Source organism: Colletotrichum karsti (genome assembly GCF_011947395.1).
Source record: "Colletotrichum karsti strain CkLH20 chromosome Unknown Scaffold43, whole genome shotgun sequence".
NCBI classification, from domain to species: Eukaryota; Fungi; Ascomycota; class Sordariomycetes; order Glomerellales; family Glomerellaceae; genus Colletotrichum; species Colletotrichum karsti.
Window position 1 is genome coordinate 277,144 of NW_024065943.1, and position 21,636 is coordinate 298,779.

The 21,636-nt window shown below is 55.0% G+C and overlaps 7 protein-coding genes across 7 annotated transcripts; 4 read left to right on the top strand and 3 right to left on the bottom strand.

Annotated features, from left to right (window-relative positions):
- Nucleotides 1-645: 645 nt before the first annotated feature.
- Nucleotides 646-3,172, top strand: CkaCkLH20_10870 (uncharacterized protein; the record flags this gene model as incomplete). The annotated part of the gene is made up of 2 exons (XM_038893584.1): nt 646-690; nt 791-3,172. 2 exons carry the CDS (start codon nt 646-648, stop codon nt 3,170-3,172), a joined length of 2,427 nt encoding a protein of 808 aa, XP_038741133.1.
- A 60-nt stretch (nt 3,173-3,232) lies between these two features.
- Nucleotides 3,233-3,820, top strand: CkaCkLH20_10871 (uncharacterized protein; the record flags this gene model as incomplete). The annotated part of the gene is made up of 1 exon (XM_038893585.1): nt 3,233-3,820. The coding sequence occupies one exon, from the start codon at nt 3,233-3,235 to the stop codon at nt 3,818-3,820; it is 588 nt and encodes a 195-aa protein (XP_038741134.1).
- An 867-nt stretch (nt 3,821-4,687) lies between these two features.
- On the bottom strand, nt 4,688-6,651 carry CkaCkLH20_10872 (phenylalanyl-tRNA synthetase; the record flags this gene model as incomplete). The annotated part of the gene is made up of 3 exons (XM_038893586.1): nt 4,688-4,733; nt 4,788-6,521; nt 6,599-6,651. The coding sequence occupies 3 exons, from the start codon at nt 6,649-6,651 to the stop codon at nt 4,688-4,690; spliced, it is 1,833 nt and encodes a 610-aa protein (XP_038741135.1).
- A 1,488-nt stretch (nt 6,652-8,139) lies between these two features.
- CkaCkLH20_10873 (uncharacterized protein) lies at nt 8,140-10,424 on the top strand (the record flags this gene model as incomplete). Its single annotated transcript, XM_038893587.1, has 8 exons — nt 8,140-8,205; nt 8,326-8,431; nt 8,485-8,636; nt 8,689-9,180; nt 9,232-9,491; nt 9,539-9,639; nt 9,686-10,023; nt 10,074-10,424. The coding sequence occupies 8 exons, from the start codon at nt 8,140-8,142 to the stop codon at nt 10,422-10,424; spliced, it is 1,866 nt and encodes a 621-aa protein (XP_038741136.1).
- A 416-nt stretch (nt 10,425-10,840) lies between these two features.
- Nucleotides 10,841-11,707, bottom strand: CkaCkLH20_10874 (S-adenosylmethionine-dependent methyltransferase; the record flags this gene model as incomplete). Its single annotated transcript, XM_038893588.1, has 2 exons — nt 10,841-11,585; nt 11,655-11,707. The coding sequence occupies 2 exons, from the start codon at nt 11,705-11,707 to the stop codon at nt 10,841-10,843; spliced, it is 798 nt and encodes a 265-aa protein (XP_038741137.1).
- A 1,143-nt stretch (nt 11,708-12,850) lies between these two features.
- On the top strand, nt 12,851-13,266 carry CkaCkLH20_10875 (uncharacterized protein; the record flags this gene model as incomplete). The annotated part of the gene is made up of 3 exons (XM_038893589.1): nt 12,851-12,979; nt 13,035-13,085; nt 13,165-13,266. The coding sequence occupies 3 exons, from the start codon at nt 12,851-12,853 to the stop codon at nt 13,264-13,266; spliced, it is 282 nt and encodes a 93-aa protein (XP_038741138.1).
- A 362-nt stretch (nt 13,267-13,628) lies between these two features.
- Nucleotides 13,629-16,575, bottom strand: CkaCkLH20_10876 (uncharacterized protein; the record flags this gene model as incomplete). Its single annotated transcript, XM_038893590.1, has 2 exons — nt 13,629-14,686; nt 14,736-16,575. 2 exons carry the CDS (start codon nt 16,573-16,575, stop codon nt 13,629-13,631), a joined length of 2,898 nt encoding a protein of 965 aa, XP_038741139.1.
- Between the last annotated feature and the right edge of the window lie 5,061 nt (nt 16,576-21,636).

Genomic DNA, 21,636 nt, shown 5'->3' on the forward strand with positions numbered 1-21,636 from the left:
TCTTTGGAGAAATAAACTGGCCAGTACCCTTTCAGCAAACAAGAAACACATGCTTTTTCCTGACCTTCAAAATATCTTATGCTTCTGAAGTTGCTCTCTTCCAAGCTCAGGTTCTTGAGAACAAGACATCTCAGAACAAATTTGGAGAATAAGACGGCACAAAAGAAGGATAAACAACCCAACACCAGCAAGCAAAAGTAAACAAAGCACATTTAAAAACACAATAGGCGACCACAGGTACGGGAGACACACAAGACACTACCTTGACACTAACCACGCTGAAGAGCTGCTGACCCGGGTGGACCAGACCGTGACGTCTGCTTTCAGCCCCGCGCTAAGGTAGTGGGGACCCAGCCGACCCTTCTTCCTTCCTGCGTCTGCGCGTCTGCCGGCCTGACCACCTATCCGGCCTACCTCACCTCTGCGACCCAAACCTTGCCAGCGCAACCTCAAGACTGCAACCTCGCGCTGTCTCGTACAATCCTCTTCATCGCATTTTCCTACACCAGCTCACTTCACTGAAGTTGCGCGGCGCCCAAGCTGCCATCTTCCAGTGATTTTACCGACCTACGATAACTTTAATCCGGACCTTCCGCGCGGCCATGCTCTTGTAGCTCAAAGAAGCATCATCACTCGCAATTCAATATGGAGGCTAGAAAGGCAAGTATTGCGATCCCATCTGCTGGTTTTGTTTCTATTGTCATTTTATTTTTTTCTGTTCTCTTTGCTCCTCCGGCTGCATTCAACTCGTCCTCACTCAAAGCATATGCTAACGTGTCTCCCTTCACAGGTGGTCGAAAACGTCCAGTGCATCAATAGTGGCGTCGCCTCTACTGGCATCCTTCGCTTGACCGATTACCACCTCGTCTTCGCTGCTCCAGCCCCTGCTCCCAAGGACCAGTCCCAACCTACATCGCCGCCGAAGACCCGCGAATCATGGATTACGTATCCTATCCTCTCCCAGTGTTTTCTCCGGCTCATGCCCTCGGCGACCGGCATTCCTAGCTCTCTCCGGATTCGCTGTCGCGACTTCATATTCGTCATCTTCACATTTCAAGATGACGTGGTTGCTCGGGAGGTGTTCGACTTCATCAAGACGCGGACTTGCAGACTTGGCTCCGTTGAGCAGCTTTTTGCTTTCCACCACAAACCCTCTAAAGTTGAGCAGAAGGTCAATGGCTGGCTCCTCTACGATCCCAAGGCCGAGTTCCGCCGACAGGGCATCAGTGAGAAGTCACAAGACCTCGGATGGAGGATTACCAACATCAATAAGGACTACACTTTTTGCGACACCTACCCCGCCGTCCTCGTGGTTCCCTCCAGCATCTCCGACAACGTCCTCAAGTACGCCAAGGACTATCGTTCAAGGAACCGCATACCCGTCTTGAGCTACATCCACAAGCGCAACAGTTGCACTATCACCCGCAGCGCGCAGCCCCTGTCTGGCATCACCAGGAAGAACAACGTTCAGGATGAGAAGCTCGTCATGGCGTCTTTTGCGGCCCGAGTCCCCCGGACCAGCATTGAAGCTGAGCAGCCCTCTCGTCTAAGCCAGTCAGAGGCCTCAGAGGGTGCCAGCCTCTCAGAGCTGGAGAAGTATGAGGAGAGCGTCATTGAGGAAGCAGCGCCAAAAATCTACGACGAGAAGACTGGCAAGAGGCTGATCTATGGTGCCCAGCAAGCTAATATGATTGTTGACGCCCGGCCTACTGTCAATGCCATGGTCAACCAAGTCCAGGGCATGGGCTCTGAGCCCATGGACCGCTACCCTGGCGCGACAAAGGCGTTCATGAACATTGAGAACATTCACGTCATGAGAAACTCCCTCAACAAGGTTGTGGACTGCATTAAAGACGCTGACGTTTCCTCCTTGCCGCCTGATCAAAACGCCCTTTTTGCAACTGGCTGGCTCAAGCACACAACGGCAGTGCTGAATGGTGCTGAGATCATTGCTCGACAGATCTGGTTCAAGCATTCTCATGTCCTGATTCACTGCTCTGACGGCTGGGATCGCACAAGTCAGCTCAGCGCTCTCGCCCAGATTCTTCTGGATCCATACTTCCGAACGATTGAGGGCTTCATGGTTCTTGTTGAGAAGGACTGGCTGTCATTTGGCCATATGTTTAGGTTGCGATCTGGCCATTTGAACCATGAAAGCTGGTTTACTGTCCAGAGAGATGGCATGGCTGGTCAGACCATTCAACCTGGTGAGAACGATGGTCGCGCGGATGCATTCCAAAACGTCATTGCTGGCGCCCGCCGGTTCTTCAACCAGAACAAGGATGACTCTGCAGAGGTGGATGCTGTTGCAGAGGCTGCCACAGGCAAGGTCGCTAACGATGAGGCGACTGTCCCCAAGATGATCAGCCCTGTGTTCCACCAGTTCTTGGACTGCTGCTACCAGCTCCTCCGACAGAACCCCACCAAGTTTGAGTTCAATGAGCGCTTCCTCCGCCGTCTGCTCTACCACCTCTACTCCTGTCAGTACGGCACGTTCCTCTACAACTCTGAAAAGCAGAGATCAGAGGCCCGTGTTTCTGAGCGCACACAGTCTGTTTGGGACTACTTCTTGCCTCGCAGGGCTGAGTTTACCAACAAAGACTATGATCCTACCGTTGATGAGTACGTGAAGGGCCGTGATTCCATTATCAAGCCGGACCTCAAGGACATCATTTGGTGGCACCAGGTCTTCAACCGCTCTGATGAAGAGATGAACTCTGAGTTGCACGCGACTGCCGCGCAAGCTCAGAACAGAGCTTCAGCCCTGGCCAACTTCCAGCCCGCAACAGAGGAGTCCTATGCCAGAAGCCAGCCTGGCACTCCTCCTAATGCCACTCCTGGTAACTCTAAGCCCCCATCTCTGGCAGCTAGCCAGTCAGTCCTCGCTGGTGTCGAATCAGCTCACAACACCATGACGATGACTCCAGAAGAGGAGCGTCAGGGACGGCGACAACAACAAGGCCAGGAGAGACACATGCACCGCAGTGTTTCTGCTGAAAACTCCAACGCGTTGTCGAATATGCGAGATGGGTTCGCCAACCTCAATATCGGTCGAAACGTCACTGGGATGCTGAACAATCTGAGCGCACCTGGCGGTCGCAACGGCAGCCCAGCCTCGACGTCACGGGTACCAACTGGCCGCGGCGAGCAAGAGCTACGGGAGATGACTTAGGGCGTCAGTTTCGAACGATTGCAAGACGCGCCTTACCAGATAGAGCAGACCGATACCACGATGGTGTCCAACGCCGAATTCTGCTGGGATATCGAGTTCCCCGAGTACCCGGCCTCGGAGCCAGACTTGCATTCAAAGCCGACATTTGGGGCACCAGAGCATGAGACCAAGAGTGGTCCGCAGACGGAGCCGGACTCGAACTCAGAGCTGGCGTCAGAGATATCAGAGCCGGAGACCGGGAGGTCGGCGCAGATGGAGCTGGGTCCCAGTGGCTCTGATGACGCAGAAGACTCCACTTCAGAGTCGAATTTGGAATGGGGAACCGAGGCACAGGTTGATTGGGGCATCATGAGCTTTCACTCGCATATGATTGACGACTCTTGGCCCTTCGCGAGGCTCAGCGTCGATTGCGAAGATACCGAGGCGACCAGCGGTGACGATACCAGCAGCGAGGCCACCAGTGAGGAGACGAGCAGTGGCAGCAGCAGTGCGTCGACTACCGACCAAGAGAGCATCAACCTTGAACACCTCGACAGTCTTGACGAGATTATGAACGTTGAAGAAAGCTTCTTCATTTTGGTGGATGACGACGAGGACGCCCCCTCCGCTGATAACGGCAGCTCTCTGCAGAACACCGCAACCATTTGAGAACAGGCCAGGCTTGTTTTGCTTTCTGGGCATCTCGAAGTCCTAGGCAACAAGTATTCGCCTTCGCCTTTGCCTTGGCAAACAAAGAACAAATGAATGATGAACAAGGAGACGGGTTCGACATGTCGGTTTCCATGAGAGCGAGCCGGGAGTTTTGTACTTGTATCACGACTTTTTTTTCTTTCTCTTTTCTTCACGGCCTCTGCTGCATCTAGAGGCACTCTGACTGGCCTTCCTTTTCGGCGTCAAGGCGAAACGACCTGCATCCAACGAGCGACGATAGACGGATCAACGGGAACGGGTCATACACAGATGGAGTAGTCTGAAAAAGAAAACTGGCGACGGGAACGATGGTGGACGGGAACAGAGAAGGGGCGGACTTGGGGCTCATTATATAGATCCGCTTGGATTTCGAACTCCCTGTACTCTCGAGAAGTTTCTTAATTTTAATCAGTCTCAGTTATACTTTGGAGCGCCCATTGTGATGCTCGCCCGGTTGTGGATAGAGAATCACCTTGCCGTAGCAGCCGCCGAAGCAGGAGCCTCGTTTGATATCAGGTCAACCGCTTCGCACTCAAGTCACTTAGGTGGTAAGCGATGAAGTCCAAGGATCAATGATGGCTGGGATCACAGACAATAAACTCCTCCACATCGCGCACCAACCGACACATGCATGCCGAGGAACCTATTTAATCTTTTTTTTTTCTTCCCTGTCTTGGGTCTATTTCTTCATCTGGCATCCGACTGAGCTGTTCATCTAGTGCAAAGAAGCAAGTCTATTTCAAACAACCCACGCCGAGCCGAGCTTTTTACGAGTTTTGCGGTTATCCGTAGCCATACGTCATGTCCATGTCCCATTTCTCATCACTACAAGAAGACCTCGAGGTTGATCTCAAGGGTGCTCACGGGGTATCTGTGTGTGCTAGTCAGCTTCCGTTCATCATCCAATTCCAGGGGTCAACCGTACCTCAAGTCAAACTTCTCCAGCACAGTAGGGTGCAGGATGCCAAACTCGCCGATGCGCTGCTCCTTGCCGCCAAGGCGCAGGTAGATGGCAGCCGCGTGGCCGGGGAAGAAGGTATCCTCGTTAATCTCCTCAATCCAGTAGCCGTCGGGCTTGCTGGGGTTCTCGGCAACCTTGAAGTCGACGCTCTTGCCGGCCGTCAGTCCCTCCTCGTGGGTGAGGAAGGCGGTGCGCAGCATCAGCAGAACGCGGTCAAGCAGACCGTGAACGACCTCGAAGCCGGAGGTCTTGCCGTACCAGGCGGCGGCGAAGTGGCGCTCGTTGCGAGCCTTGCGCTCCAGGGACTCGTCTTTGAAGACGACATCGGCAGCCTCGAAGATCTTGATAGGCACGCTGTGCTTCTTGTTCTCGCGGATGGTCTTGAGCAGACCGGGAACAAGGGACGTCCGCACGACCTGGTACTCGGCAGTCTTGGGGTTGGCGAGCTTGACGGCGGTCTTGCCGTCGTCTTTCCTGTTCAGCCAGCCGAAGTTCTCATCGTGGCTGCACAGAATAAGGGGCAAGACTTCGCTCCAGCCGGCCATCGCGGCCTCTGTCCGGATAATGTCGGCCAGTTTGTTGATCATGAGCGGCGCTCCAATGGTGGCACTCTTGTTGGGGGAGGATCTCGGGAGGTTGTTGTAGCCGTAGCAGATAGCGAGGTCTTCCATGACGTCGCACTGGTGCAGCACGTCGGCGCGGGTGACCGGGATAGAAACGCTGAGGAGGTTGCTGTCCTTCTCAGAAGGCTTAGCGATGTAGGCCATCTTGGTGAGGAGCTTGCAAAGTGTCTCGGGGGACTCGCTCAGTCCAGTGCAAGCATTGAGGTAGTCGATCTCGACATCGATAGTACGGGGCTCGAGCTTGGGTGTCGTCCTTGACGCGCCGTTGTGGTCAGAAACGATCTTGACGGGCTCGACAGTGAAGGGCTCGGCGGTGTATTGAGAGAACATGGTGACCATCATGTCGCAAACGATGTCGAGCTTGGTGGCGTCGGTGGCCGTCATCTCGATGAAGACGTTCTTGGTGTTGACGGTGATCTTGGAGTGGTCGCCGTTGATGATTGGCGGCAGAGAGCAAACGGTGCGGTTCTTGTCGTAGATGACGGGGTAGACGGGCGAGTCCTTGATAATGTGCAAGTACTTGCCGAGATGCTTGTCGCCCTCGTAGAACTGCATCAACTCCTCGCCGTTCATCTCCTTGGTCTGGTTCAGGGGCTTGAACTTGATGTCCTTGGGCGGCAGGGCCTCGTAGGTGAAGGGACCCTGTATCGTGTCGAGATCGTGGGTACCAATCGCCACCAGTGTCCTTTGCCTCGCCAAGTTCATGTGCAGCTTGTCCTGGAGTCCAATGAAGGAATCGTAGCTTTCTTGAGTGAACTTGATGTTTCTCAAGATAGCACCGGCGACTAGGGGACGGATCTTGGTGGTATCTTGAGCCACGGTAATGACCTGCGCCTCGGCGTCCTTAGGCTCGACGACCTTGTAGTTGGGAGCGGGCACCTTTTCCCTGAAGATGTTGAGCATGAGCGCTATTCCTTCGAAACACAGCATATCGTATCGGTTGGCGGGGATCTCGATCTTGAGCTGGGGCGGCTCCTGCACGCCATTGACGATAGGTCGTTCGTCATTCTCGGTGTCCTCGTCGAGCTCGATGCCGAATTCAAAGCAGAGATCTTCAAACTCCTGGGTCGTGAAGCTGCGCGGTGAAATTTAGCGGAGGGGCTCTCGGGATGGCGGGGTCGAAATGGGCATCGGGCGGCGGGCGCAACTCACTTTTGACCCAGGGCCTTGTACAAATCGTACTTGTTGACGGATATGGTAGGCATGGTGAGGATCGGCGAGAATCTCTCGAGGGAATGGCGGTCCGGCGGTCGTCAGGGGCAGGAGAGGATCGAAATCGTAGACGCTGTCCTTCACCAATATGGCCTTGAGTCACAGAAATTTTGGGGACAGTCGGAGGAAGCAACTGCATGTACGGCGGGATGAAGTCGCTGCTTTTACCGAGTGGGAGGAGTCATCGGGCACAGACACCGCAAACCGAGGGAATGCGGGGTTGAGGGGCTGCAAAAGCAGCGAAAAGACTCGGCATCTCAATTTTCCAGGGTCCGACGTGGCTCGAGCAACCGAAACCGGGAGGACTGACTTTATCCACCCAGCCGCCGTCATTCCAACACCAGCATGTGTGGCAGCGCTTGACAGCAATGCCAGATGACGAAGGCTGGAGATGAGAATTGCGACTAGTACGGCAAATTGAACGAGTCGTCTTGCAACCTGCCCTCAGCAGCAGAATTTCAACACGCGGATTTGACTTTGTGCGGCGCTGGCAGGTAGGTTCCAGGCATTTTTCAATGGTGCGCACGGAAGGGATATCCATCCAAACATGCAGCTCATCTGCATCGACGCCTCTGTACGTAGCGTAGGTAGCTCAGCTGCACCTCATCGTCCCCTCCGTGGGTTGTTGCATGGAGTTTTCGTCTGGTGGCACTGTAGAGGAATGCAGTCTCCGCAGGATGTACGGATAAGGTAGGCCGTGGTCCATATTTACAGTAGCTACAAGACTGCACTTCCTCAGTCGAAGTTAGGAAGGACATGCAAGACTCCTAACGTACGAAGATGTCAATTTGAAAAGAAGCAAGAGGTAGCTCCTCACAAAATAGACACCTCATCTACCCCTGCCTTACGTCGTTGTCGTCCTAGGCTCGAGGTACGTATCTTACCTAAGGTACCCAGGTAAGGCAGCATCCATCAGCTGGCCTGACGCTGGTCACAGATACAGGGCTCCCAGGCGCCTGGGGCTGCCATTTGATCAGCGGGTGGAAGCTCTGGATGCCAGCCCACCTCTACCTTAGCACCTCACTCACTGGCCACACCGCGGTTGGGGGGCAAACTGACTGGGTACTGACGGAGTGGAAGCAGAAGCGAACGTCGACCTTGAGAAAGACAGCGTCAAACTTCCCTCTCCATCCAGCCTTTTGCTGCCTCCGTCCACTTGGAATCAACACCACCTCTTTTTACTCCACCATTGCCGCGATATCCAGCTATCTCTGTCGCCAACCCGCCCTCGGATCGTGGCATGGTTTGCTTGACTACACCCTCCGCCTCGTAGTAATTACCATCCACCATCCCGGTTGCGTCCCGTCGTCTCAGATTTTAGAGCCCCCCCATCCCACAACGACCGCCGCTCGTCCTCAACCAACCCATTGCATCACTCGCACGCGATCCACCACGATCGCCCAAAAAGACGTCTACCAACTTCCCTCTTCACATCCCACGAGCCACCCATCGAGAGACGCGCCTGCGCCGAATCGCTCGCCATGGCAGACGCGCCGAATACTCAGGACGAGCTCTACCCTATCGCCGTCCTCATCGACGAGCTTAAGGTATGGCGGTGACTGCCTCTCTTTCTCCCCTGCCCCGACTCGATCGGCATGCCCGATACGCCCACCACAAACATGCATCCCAACCCCGCGCACACTCGAATGCTGACCTCTCGTGTCTAGCATGACGACGTCCTTCTGCGTCTCAATGCCATCCACCGCTTGTCCACCATTGCCCTCGCCCTGGGCGCCGAGCGCACGCGCGAGGAATTGATTCCCTTCCTCGATGGTATGTGTCGCGCATCCCATCCCTTCTTGAGCCATATCTAAACAAACCATCAGAGTCCGTCGAGGACGAGGATGAAGTCCTTGTCGCTCTGAGCGGCGAGCTTGGCAACTTCATCGAATACGTCGGAGGCCCCCAATGGGGTCACGTCCTCCTCTCCCCTCTCGAGAACCTCGCTGCCATCGAGGAGCCCGTCGTGCGGGACAAGGTAGCTATCGCCCCCTGCTCCACCCATGAGCTGCGTCGCCTAACTAGCACAGGCTGTCGAGTCCCTCAACAAGATCTGCGAGGAGCTCTCCTCCCAACAAGTCGAAGAATACTTCATCCCCTTGACCGGCCGTCTGTCAAAAGCAGATTGGTTCACCTCCAAGGTCTCTGGCTGCGGCCTTTTCACAACCCCCTACAAGAAGGTGTCTCCCGGCGTCCAAGAAGAGCTCCGAAAGCAGTTTGGTCAGCTTGTCCACGATGAGACGCCCATGGTCAGACGTCAGGCAGCCACCAACATGGCAAAGTTCGTCAAGGAGATGCCGGCCGCCGTCGTTGTCGAGGAGATGATACCCCTTTTCCAGCACCTCGCCCAAGACGACCAAGATTCCGTCCGATTACTCACCGTCGAGATCCTCATTTCCATCGCCGAAGTCGTCCCGAAGGAGCAGCAGTCTAGCCACGGCGTCCTTCTTACCTCCCTACGCAACCTGATCGAGGACAAGAGCTGGAGAGTTCGGTACATGATTGCGGACAGATTTGAGAAGGTGGGTTCGGCCGGCGAACAAGTGAAGAGACCAAGCTAAATGTGTGTGCAGATCTCAAAGGCTGTTGACGAGGAGGTCGTTTCGAGAGACTTGGTGCCGTCATTTGTCAAGTTGCTGAAGGACAACGAAGCCGAGGTCCGGACTGCGATCGCTGGACAAATACCTGGATTCTGCGCTCTGGTTGACAGAAATGTTCTCCTCAACGACATCATGAGCAGCGTCGAGGATCTCGTCTCCGACAGCTCTCAGCACGTCAGAGCGGCTCTCGGAACGCAAATCAGCGGCCTGGCACCTATTTTGGGCAAACAAGAGTGAGTTTGGCGGCATTGCACATGTTCTCTTGGCTAACTCGTCTCAGAACTATCGACCACCTTCTGCCCATGTTCCTGACGATGCTGAAGGACGAGTTCCCCGAAGTCCGTCTTCACATCATCTCCAAGCTTGAGCTCGTTAACAATGGTAAGTCATGTCTCAAAACGCACAAGTTCCAAGCTAATAGTCCTAGTTATTGGCATTGAGTTGCTCTCGCAGTCTCTTCTCCCCGCCATTGTCCAGCTTGCTGAGGACAAGCAATGGCGCGTGAGGCTCGCCATCATTGAGTACATTCCTCTGCTTGCGAGCCAACTCGGCGTCAAGTTCTTCGATGATAAGCTCAGTAACTTGTGCATGAGCTGGCTCGGCGACACCGTCTTCTCCATCAGAGAGGCCGCGACGCACAACTTGAAGAAGCTTACAGAGGTCTTCGGTGTAGAGTGGGCAAGCGAAGCAATTATTCCGAAGGTGATGGCTATGGGCAACCACCCCAACTACCTCTACCGCATGACGACCTGCTTCGCCATCACTGTGAGTTTTCTCTGGCATGGCCGATGTGTTGAACATGCTAACAATTGCAGACGCTCGCATCTGTCGTCAGCATGGATGTCATCGCGGACAAGATCCTGCCGATGCTGGACAAGCTTGTCGACGACGACATTCCCAACATCCGCTTCAACGTCGCCAAGACGTACGGTGTCCTCATTGACGTCCTTCGTCGTTTGCCGGAGGAGGGCACCATCTACTCGCTGGAGAAGGAGGGCACCAGCTTTAGCCCCTCCCCTAGGGGCATGGAATTGATACAGTCGCGTGTCATCCCCAAGCTCGAGAAGCTGCAGAAGGATGACGACGTTGACGTGCGGTACTTTGCGACAACTTCCGCGAACAGCGTGTCTGGATCCGCCGGCGAGCCTATGAATACATCACCATAGATGAGAGACGTAATGAAGCAATTCCCAATCTTTTACCCGAGCCCGCCTCTTCATTCTTCTTACCCTTGCATGCTTCAACCAACACAACGGTTCTTTGGTACTACTAGGCCCGCCTGTTCGGATCGCAACAAAAGACAAAAGTAGAACGAGGGAAACGGAAGTTCAGAGGTTATTCGAGGAGACATGAAGGGTCGGCTCCGGGGCATCGGTTGCATGCTGGGACGAACGGAGTAGACTGGGAGGACTGACGAGGGTAGGTGACGCTGCCTGGATTCCCCAATTAAAAAGAAATCAATGTATGATACACAGCAGCAGTCAGAAGAATCGCGACGCAGATGCAACAAGCACTTCAGGCAGAACGTGACCGGTGAGGCATTCGTATTTTTAATTTTCGTCTCGTCGTCGCATCATGTCATTTAGGCCTGTCTCTGGAAACACAAGCTGCTAATCGTCTGGCCCTTGGCGCCGCCGAATGTGAAGCTGGGGTAGTCCACCTTGCCAACCGCCACGAACTTCCCAACGTCGCCCTCATTCGCCGGACCCTCGAACCACGCCTTGAGCTCCGTCTCCGTCCAGTTGCAGCTCGTGATGAGCAGCAAACCACCCGGCTTCACAAGTCGCAGAACGCGGCCCCTGTACCCCTCGCAGATCCGTCGTCCCTGCGCGTCCTTCTCGTCGCTGAGGCAGATGGCGTCGAAGGTCCCCTTGTCAAGCACGACGTCCCACCCGTCCTTCTGCGGCCCGTTCAAAACGGTCTCCCAAGGCCCATTCAACAGATCCCACTCGTCGAAATCCGGCTCCTTCACCTCTTCTTCTTCCTCCTCTCCTGCGTCTGCCATGTCCTCGTCCTCCTTGGAAGCCCTCTGCGCCGCAATCCGCCGCGCGAGCTCCACGCTCTGCGGGGCGTAGTCGACGCCCAGCGCGCGGCCGGCCCAGCCCTCGTCGCGGAGGGCGAAGAGGAGCGAGCCGTTGCCGCAGCCGAGGTCGAGGAAGGTGGCGTCGGCTTGGCGGACGGAGTGGTCGAAGGGGGCGGACTCGGTCAGGTCCTCGAGGTAGGTCAGGAGCTTGGACTCGGCGTCCGAGTCGTCGAACCAGACGGTGCCGCGGTCTTCGGGGTTGGAGGCGTGGTTTGTGAGTTCGGTCGTGTAGAGGGAGGACCAGCTGGTTCAGGGGAGCTCTTGTCAGCGGTTTTGGGATGTGGAGGGGAGGGGGAGGGGAGGAGGGGCGTACTATTCTTTCGTTCCGAGCTTGGAGGGCTCAAGGTGCGTCGGTTGAGAAGCCATTTTGGAGTATCTTTAGGAGTTTTTATCCGGAAGACGAGCGTCCGGGTCAACTTTTTAGTTGTTCAAGCGATGCAATACAACCACACTCGCCAAACCAGTTTTCGATGCCATCGCGAATTGTTTTTTTGGCGGGGTGATATGCCGTTTCTCGATCTTCCGAAACCAGCAGGCGGTGAGGTGGCCCGAGGGAGAACAACCCCACCCCTCCTCCCAGCACGAACCATGCAACAGCTCTGGGAATTCGACCCCTCACCTCATGGAGGGGTTCTGCTTGTGCACATGGACCGACTACCACAGATAGGATAGGGAAGGGAAGGGTATCAACCCCCTCCTCTGAAAGGTGAAAAGCATGGACTGCTTGCCGACTCGGGCGGGAAACCTGTCAATCTATCAAGACAAGAAACTTGGAATTAAACAACTGTCACTCATTGCGATGTGTTTTCCGTGATGGAGAAACATGACAAAAGAGCCAAGTTTCACCCGATCTACATGCGCGCATTGATGTCCTTCCCGACATCTTACATGGCAAAGAAAGTCCCGTCCTGTCCTGCTGCGACCACGACGTAGCAGCCGAGTACAAAAACACCACTGCAGAGCCGTTTGGATGATGGTGTAAGGTAGGTACGAGTGATTCATGAGCCTCCTCCCCGCTGTCTGCAGCAACGCGCAGTGCGTAAGCTTCATAGCTCGTGGATGGAAGGGCGGGGGTCTGTGTGTGTGTGCTCGCACCTTGAGGCGAACCAGGTGACTGTCATGAACCACATGTGTGTGCGTGTGTGTGTTCGCACAGGCGGGAAGGCAAAGTGACGTTTCGTCTGTTCTTCGCCCGTGGCCCGTAGCCGTGTGTGTGATGGTGGTGCAGAAGGGGGGAGGGCAGGGCAGGGCGCCGTGTAGAAAAAGAGCACGAACAACGTTCCTCCCGCACTTCTTGCTGAAACCCTTTCCCACCTTTCCTCTCGTCCTTTGGTTTCTCTCGCCGTCCGCAGGAAAACACACACACTCGCTTGACCTACCAGCCTAACCTAGCTTTACCAATCTCAACCACGGGTATACCTTCGTTTGCAGAGCGAGAACCGAGTTGACTAGACGAGAAAATCGACGAGACGAAACGGAACGAAACGAAACGAAACGCCAACGACGACAATGCAGCATTTCAACCTCCACGTCCTGCTTCTGGGCATCATCCTCTCCCTCTCTGTCGGCACGGCGTCGGCGCGCAGGTTGATCTTCCTGAACGGCAGACAGGCCCAGGACGAGACAAGGACCAGAGGTGTAAGTTTCGACTCGAAGCAAGGCATCGTCGAGCCCTTTGGCTGATCCCTCGCAGACCTGTACGCAGATGAGCAACAAATGCCATCTCCCGGGCCGAGACGACCAAGTATGTCCGGCGGATTACAATAGGGCATGTGGCGTTCCACCTGGATCGAGGAAGCATGAGCTGACGTTGGTGACTGCAGTGCCCCTTTGACTCTGCTCCTTGTGTCCTGATAGAGCCAAAGGGGGATTCGAGCCGTAAACCAGAGATACGATGTGGGTACCTGGGCACACAGGGAGCGTGAACAGAATCGAGACAAAGGGGGAGAGGGAGTAATGAGAGCGAAAGCAAGTAACTTGGAGGTACCTTGGCAACTATCTAGGCGCTCCTTTTCAGAGAGATACTCCAGCGTCCAAGCATACCATCCTGGTATGAATGTGAATCTTCAGTCATGAAATATCGCCCCAGTCCCATTCCGGATCTTTGGTTTCCAGTCCCTTCCCCATTTCTCCCCAATAGTGACCAGATTCAACCATCGTGTTTTCTCCTCTGGATTCCCTCCTTTAATAACGTCGTGAGGGAACAACACTCGGCCCCTCTATACGGGCCGCCTCGCAGCCCCCCCAGGAGACACTCTTTGGTCTTCTATATTCGTCTCGCAACTCCTTAAAGCGTCCAGACGGGCGCCTTCACCAACACCTGGCGACCGCGAACTTCAACTGCAGGGAAGCCGGCAAGCCGCACCTTGTTGTTGTCTTTGGGTGGAAGCGCTGAAGGGGGGGCTGCATCAGTACTGGTGGGCACAATCGACGACGCGTTGCTGCCCTTGCGAGGCGGTCCGCCACCGAGTATGGTTGTGAACATACCGCTTCTGGTCTTATCCGCCCGCCGGTCCTTGCCATTCTTGTCCTTGTCGGACTCCTCGACAGCCTCTCCCTCGCCTTCCTTCTGCGACTCCAGGGGGGGCAGGGGCGCCTTTTCTACCTCCATAATGTTGGGGTTGATCTGGTCTCCGGGCAGGGGGTAGTTGATTGCCACGTCTCTACTCTCGAGAGGCAGGTTGGCCGCGATGCCTACTGCCAACTCCACAATCATCGACGCACTGCCGTCGACACCAGCAGGCGGCGGGTCTGTCATGTACTGGAACAGTGTTGCCGTCAGGTTTGTCGTGCACATGCGCGTGAAGTCTGCTCTGTTGTCTGCGCTCTCTGGCGAGTTGAGGATCATCTGAAGACCCTCCAAGGTCGCCATCCTCCAGCTGACGACCTTGTTCGTCAAGGCGTCGAACTCTTCTTGGCTGTTCATCGTATACGAGAACCGTCGAATGTTGAGCTCTATCTCCTTCAGCTGACGGCTGAGGTCGAAGTTGAGGCCTGGGTGGAAGCACTTGTTGAAGATCTCTTCTACGATCCATCTCGTGATTACAGCACGGCCGACTGCCGTCATCTCCTGCTTTCCTGTCTTCAGAGCGTCAATGCTGACATACATGTCCAGCCACTGTGGCACTGTCCGCCAGTCTTTGCGAATATTGAAGGAAAGGTTGTTAATGGCGCCATTCAGGCGGTTGAACCTGGTGATGTACTCGCTGTCGTCGAGGGCGGTACGTGACTGTGACATTCGCTGGTTCGCCACGGCGTTCTGAAGCTGCTCGATCTGGGAGTTCAGATTGTCGATCTGGGTCTTGCCATCGAAGTATAGACGCTTAACGTTCTTGTACTTGGTCACTGGGAGAATGTTAGCACGCCGCCAGCAGAATGACTGCGTCCACCTTACGTAGCTCCTTGAACTTGTCAGGATCGTTGCCGTCCCGGTCGGGATTGGATGGTTGAGGGCTGTTGCGACCTTGCTCTCCCGCTGCTCCCTCGAACTGGCGTCCATCTTGCGCACTGCTAGTGCGGTAGCCCGTAGGATTGCCACCAGCAGCGGCAGGAGGCATGTTTTGACCCTGTCGATAGCCGGGAGGCGGTCCGGCGGGCGCATCGACCTGGCTTCGCAGCGCCTTCTCCGTCTCTGCTTGCGGTCGCCTTTCCGATCGGGGAGGCGGACCTCCAGCAGGGGGAGCCATATTTTGCTGTTGGGCTTGGCTTGTTCCTTGTGCAGGAGGAATCGTAGGAGGTAGCGGGTTGTCGGTGGTTTGTACGGCGTACTTCACTGCGGGGGAGGTTTGTGCGGATTGGACGTTTGCCGAGCGAGCGTCTGAATCAGTGACGGGTGATTCATGCGACAGCTGAGAAACGGTCTCGGGGTTTTGGTGAGAACCGGTACCCAGGTGGCCAGTGTAAATGGGAGACGGTCCGGCTTGATACTGCCCACGCTGCTGTTGGGAGAACTGTTGCTGATAGTGTTGCTGCTGAGAGGGGTCGTAAGCAGCCTGCTGAGCGAGGTGGTTTTGTTCCAAAGCGTGCAGCTGCTGTTGCTGCTGCTGGTGATATGCAGGGTCTTCGTAGGGGGTATTATCCAGATCGCTGGGTACGTAGCGAATCGAGTTGCGGTGAGAATCGGGAGTCTGCAGACGGTGGTCTCTGTTAGGATCTTGTGCAAAGCGTTGTTGTTCCTCGATCTCGCCGACGCCTTGAAGCGGGGAGGGTTGCTGATGAGGGGCCTGAAGAGGCCAGTCGGTAGATTGTTGATCCAGTGACAGCTGGGAAGGCTGCTGGGACAAGGCAGTTCTTGCGGGTGGTGGTTTGCTCACTCTCTTGGACGGTCGGCGAGCAAGGCCACCAGTATTATCGTAGGAGCCTGGCGGGGTAGGCTGGGAGGGAGGAGCAGGAGGGGGAGTGTTGTGATGATCTCGGCCGGCTCCGCTCAGGATATTTTTTAGCAACCTCCGGGCAGAACGTTTTTCGGGAGCGGGTGCAGGTTGAGGAGCGGGAGATGTTGCCTGAGTCTGACCGGGCGCGGGAGAAGTGTTGATTAGGGATGCAGCTCTGAGGTTGTCGACGGAGCTGGAGGCTGCGCCGTACTGGGTGTTGGGGTAAGGGGCAACGGCCGGCGTGTAGCGCTGGGATTGGGAGCGGGAGACGGAGTCGGCGAATTCCTGCTGACCTTGACCCCTCTGGCGCGAATCAGTGACGAGTGGGTTGTGCTGCTGCAAGAGGAGAGAGTTGCGTGAGGCAGCAGCTGCGGCGGCTGAGGCAGAAGCAGGATAATCGTGGGGCGGTGGAGGAGGTCCTTGCTGCCCTTGTAGTTGCTGATGCTGGAGCTGTTGCAGTTGTTGTTGATGATGGTGTTGCTGCAACTGCTGGTTGTGAGTGTCAAAGGATTCACTTGAGCTGAAGGCGGTCGACGAGGCTGAAAGGGGGGTAATTGGATTGTTAGCGCCGACGGCACTGGTGGGAGTGGTCGCGGTTGAGGTCGAGGAGGCGGGCGCAGGCGCGGGAGCCAACGAGTGAGAAAGAGTATGAGAGTGAGATTGAGATTGAGAGGGGATATGGCCGTGAGCGTTAATGTGAGGGTGACCAGAGGAAGGACCAGGACCAGAACCAGGCGGCGCAGGTGCAGATGCAGACGCAAGTGAAGAATTCGGGTTTGCTGAAGGGGCACCTACGACCGGCTCGACAAGTGCTTGCTGCGAGCGGTTGTGGTGCTTTCCAATGCGACCGAAGGCCGGCATTATAATTGAGAGGTTGTCGTGCGCAGCCGCCGCAACCCAACTTTTTTTCTTCTTCGTTTGCTGATATTAGGTGCGCTGTACAGCTCCTGTGTCTGTATCCGAACAGCAAACCGGCAATAAGAAAACGAAAGGGAAAAGAAGGGCACAAGCAGGGCAGGCAAGACGGCACAGCCCGTGTGTGTACGTGTATGTGTACGGATGTGTGTTGACTGACAATGAGCAAGACAGACGCACAAGACGGGAATGAGAGACGGGGGAGGGAATGGAGCTCTCTCGCTTTGCTTTGCCTCTCTCTCAGCTTGTTGCTTGGCTTGGAGAGTGGGCGGGGGGGGGGGGCGGGCAGTGACAAGCTCAGGTCAGCTTCTCTCGTCTGTCCCTGTCTTTGCCTCTTCTTTCCTCTTCTTCTTGTTTTCTTCCTTTCGACGGCGATTTCTGCCAGTCACTCAAGCTGGTCAGTCAGTTCCGAGTTTCCAAGGGTTGAGCGCACAGCAATCAGCAACAGGCAAGCGAGCGAACGACGAACGACGAACGACGAGCGACGGAAGCAAGCAGCAAGCAAGCAAGAAAGGGAAGCAAAAGGATGGCCGATGGATGACGGGATGGAGAGAGATTGGAGATTGATCAGCCCGGCGTGCTGGTCCCTGTTCCTATTTTTTGCGCGCCTGCGTCTAGCGACCCTGTCGAGTCTGTCGTCTGTCCACTTCTCACTCAGTTCAATCAAAGGTGCGTATCCGTACTTTGTACAGATTGGTGCCGTGGGTGCTGTGCCCGCCGAAAGGAAGTCAATCCAGCCCGACAGCAGCAGCAGAGCAACAGGCAGAATCAGCCGGGATCAACTGGATTGGCTACGTAGCTGCAGAAGCGGATGCCGTGCTGGGCCCTTGGGATGGAGGGGACGTGGACGTGGAGGGGCTTCCTTGGGGCTGTGCAGACCCAAGTCAATGATCAATCCTAGTGGAAGCGTGTCTGTGAGGGAGGTGAGCTCGCCTGTCAGCTGTCTAGGATGGACGGTGGATATCTGCGTCTGCTTGTATGTATCTGCGTCGTCTGTCTGCGGCGTCCGCGTCCGTGTCGGCGTCTGCTACGCTGTCGAGGCTTTGCTTGATGTTGCTAGTCTACTAGGGCGATGCCGTGGCTGATTTGATAGACGCTGTCTCGATATCCGTCCAGATGCGGCGTGTAGCGCTATGCCATTCTCGACTGGCAATGCAATGGCAGACCAGAAGATATGGTAAGGTATCGAGGTGAATGGGGTTCAAAAAGGGGGCGTCTTCTTGGTCGCTGGTTTTGATTTTCGCTTTTGGGGCACCTGCCACTCAGCTGTTGACTGTTCAGGTTCAGACGAACGGCGGTTAACAACTCGTGCAAAAGTACTCTGTACCGTACTTGCGGTAACCCGGAGAAAGGGACGAGCGACACGCCGCTTAGCTGCGAGTGCTGTGTGCTGCGTGCTGCGGGGGGAGGGATCTGGGGTCGTTTGGTGAAACACAGACTGGTTTCGATCAGCGTCGCCTAGGGGTGGCTATTCAATGTTGGGACTTTGAAAGATGCTCCTGTCAGGTCGGCCGATGAGGAAATAGATAGCTTGACGGTCGAGTGTGGCAGAGACGACGATGTTTGAGAGGCAAGAGGTCTTCAAATTTTACTACTGCCAAAAGGTGTTGTCGAAGACAACGTCGGCAGGAACGGACCGGGATAGACGGGAACGCGACTACTCTGCGAAGTAATCAAACTTGATCCTTAGTGGGAAGGTGAGAGTCTAGAGAGGCAAATGGCGGATGCCACGCCAGGATAGGGCTGATCAGTTGCCTTTTCGCCGGTCTCTTCTTTCTCCCCACTGAAGTACGGATACACCACTCACTACCTTGCCTTGCTCCGTTGGACGGGGACTCGGACTCTTACCATGAAGCTTACTACGAGAAAGCCCCGAAAGAAACAGCAATTTCTCCCTCACAACTCCCGTCATTATCACCAAGATGACTGGCGGATGACATTACAAAAATGAGACGAGGGTCCGAACTCAAGAGGTCCCGTCATCCTACTTGTGCAGAGTAGACATCGGATTATCAAGGCACGAGCTCTAGCTCAACTTGAGATGACCTGGAACTCTTCGAATAACAGACTGGCACCAATAATTAAACACAAGCTTCGTCCAAAATTCCAACACTCACCACCACCAACAACAACATCAACACCAACAGCGGGCGTCTTCTTCGACAGCCACATCCCAGTTCCCTATCGCCCCTACGCATACGGGGTCCTAGTGTCATCGTCTCGGCCTTTCGGTTAGCTACCGGCGGGCTGTCTCGCTGATGATGCTGATGCTAAGCTAATGCTGATGCCGATGCCGATGCCACCCTGCCCACATCGCAGGCCCCAACCTGGCTCCTTGGCTCTGCGTCCCCGTTGTCAAAAATCACCGACGCCGTACTGCGGCTGACGCCCAGCTGCGACCTCCATTGGCAATTGCCAGGTTCGAACAGAGTTTTGGTCTCTCACTCACCCCGACCACGACCCTGGCACGCCATGCATGTGCGCATGCTTTGATACCAAGGCATTCGCATATTTCTCTTCCTCTGCGGCCGCGATGCCACAGCCTCGTGTCTCCGAACAAGAAACACACAATGCGAGCCCTCGTCAATACCCGGCTTGGAGAAGTAAACCAAGTTTCCCAAAGTACAAATGACGACATGGCAAAACGTCCAGGACAAGCATCGCCAGGAATACTCTTCTGGGTAATCACGGCGAGTGCCGCCGGCCTCACTCCTTGTCAACATCATCCTCCTCCTCCTCCGCCAGCCAGGCGCAGCAGCTCCCGGACACCTCAGCCCTAAATGAACCTTACCATCAGGAGCTCCGAGTCCCGACACGCCAAGGAGTATTTTCATCTCTTTTCTTCATAAACTTTACATGGTGTGCGCAGTGGAGAGCTCAACTTGACAGATTGTCTAGTCTGAAAATCCCCCACCTCACGATACCTATGCCCCGCAGGCGTCTGCACTAATTCCGCAGAGCTTCAGTTGCTTCCGCTAACTTGGCATGGCTTCACGCATACGGATATCAAAACAGACTCGTGTCCAACATAAATCGTGACGCCTGAGCAGCACCGCTTTGATTTACTCACAAGCCGTGCTGGGGTATTCTCATGCTAACTTGCCGCATCTTATGTCGTCTCAAAATGCTTAACTACGGACTCTCGTCGCAGACCGGATTTATGCAGCGAGGTTGATGGGCTACCCCAAATTCGGGATCCTTTTTCCAGGATGTGTCATGAAGCAACACGACCTCCAAAGCCGGCTCCATCCACGCTTCACAGCAAAATAATGATCAACTGGGCTGTTGTCGACCTCGGCCCCCGAGAGCTCTAGTGGAGTCATTCTCTTGAGGAAACGAGCTACTAATAACCCACTTCCCGTACAGAAATACCAAGACTTGGACCGCCAGTGAGCTCATTGGAAGAATTCTTCAAGTTGATGAGCTGTATTTGAGCTACATGTGTGCGTGATCATCTCAGATGAGTCATGATCCCTTCCAGCGATTAGGGTATTACTGTACGCAGTACGGATAGTTGATGAGCTGACTGTAACGCATAATCAGTTGGGATCTGGTTGACAACAAACTCCTCACCGCTAGGTCTCTAATAAGCGTCGCTCTGGCACCATTTCAAAACTCTCTAAATGAGTCGTTACGGATTCCAGAACATCAACGCTCCAGTTTTGCTGGAGTGAATACAACCTCCTCCGTATGGAGTTGATTACTGTAAGGTAGCGTTCATCGTTTTCCGACGTCGTCTTCCTCCATTCAGAATGCAACTTCGGGCACGGTTCAACCATAATCAGCAGGGATGACCTCCAAAATGGAAGACCCTTTTTTTCTTTCTCTCTTCGTGCCCCGTACGAAGAAAGTTAGTTCGGGTCGATTTTCTATTAATAGCAAGAGAAAAAAGGGGGCTTTTCCCAAAATCCCATTTTCACCTCCACCTTCCCAGTGGGATGTCGGATCTCTCCACAAGACCACTAATCCCAATCCGGCGCTAGCTCGGCCTCTCAGCTCACCTAAGAAATCAGGGATCCATTGCCTGCCGCAGATCTCGCTCACTCCAGAGTCCCCCCAGTCCAACATCACATCACATCACACACACCACAACGCCAATGCCATCCGACCTTTTTTCATGCCAAGTAGTCAAATAACCCTGGCACGATCTGCAACAAGCAAGTCGTCGCTTTTGAGTGAGAAAGATGATGCTTCGGACGATGTCGAGTCAAGACCTCGTGTTTCTGGCAGCATCTTTTGCCTCACCTGACGGGGCAGCATGATCGACGCACACAACGTCCTGCAGGAGGGTCTTCTTGTTTCAACGAAATCAACCAGATACCGACACCACCGATGCGAGGCTGACATCGGCTATCGTCAAACACGCATCGTTATCATGGCTGAGCACGCTACGAGTTCCAGGCCTTTCTGCATTCTCCCTCGCACGTCAATATATTGGAAAACTCATATCTAGTCGTTTCGACCGTTCGTTCTAGAACACCCCGTCGGCGAACACGAGATCGTACATCTGCGGCACATGTTTGCTCTGGCTTAGTTGGAAAGTTCATCAGCCCCCCTTGTCGATACAACCTCATGCGGCCCCCAAAAATCAATAGACCGCGGAACGCAAGCCGAATTCTGATTGACGTCTTTTGGACGCCATCTACCTGCCCTAAAAATGCAGTGCTGATAACCTTCCCCAGGCCGGAGGCGGAAATAGAAGCTGGTTTTCCAGGGAATCAGGAAATAAGTATTGGCATTAAGGCTGAACCGAACCTACCCTCCTCCCGATCCACTTCCAGGGCGGCACCGCCACCGGCAGGTCGTAGCCGAACGGAACGGAGCCCGAGCGTCGGAGATGCCGGCCGTTCCTCTAATTTTTCGCCCCGGAGGAGCCCCTCCCGTCCCGTCCCGTCCGTGTCCCGCGGCTCCCGGCGTCTCCGGTAGACGACATCATTCTGGGAAGCTGAGCTCTGCCACTGCAGATGTTGACTTTCTTACCGTCGAGCTGTGTGGTAAAAGATGAAT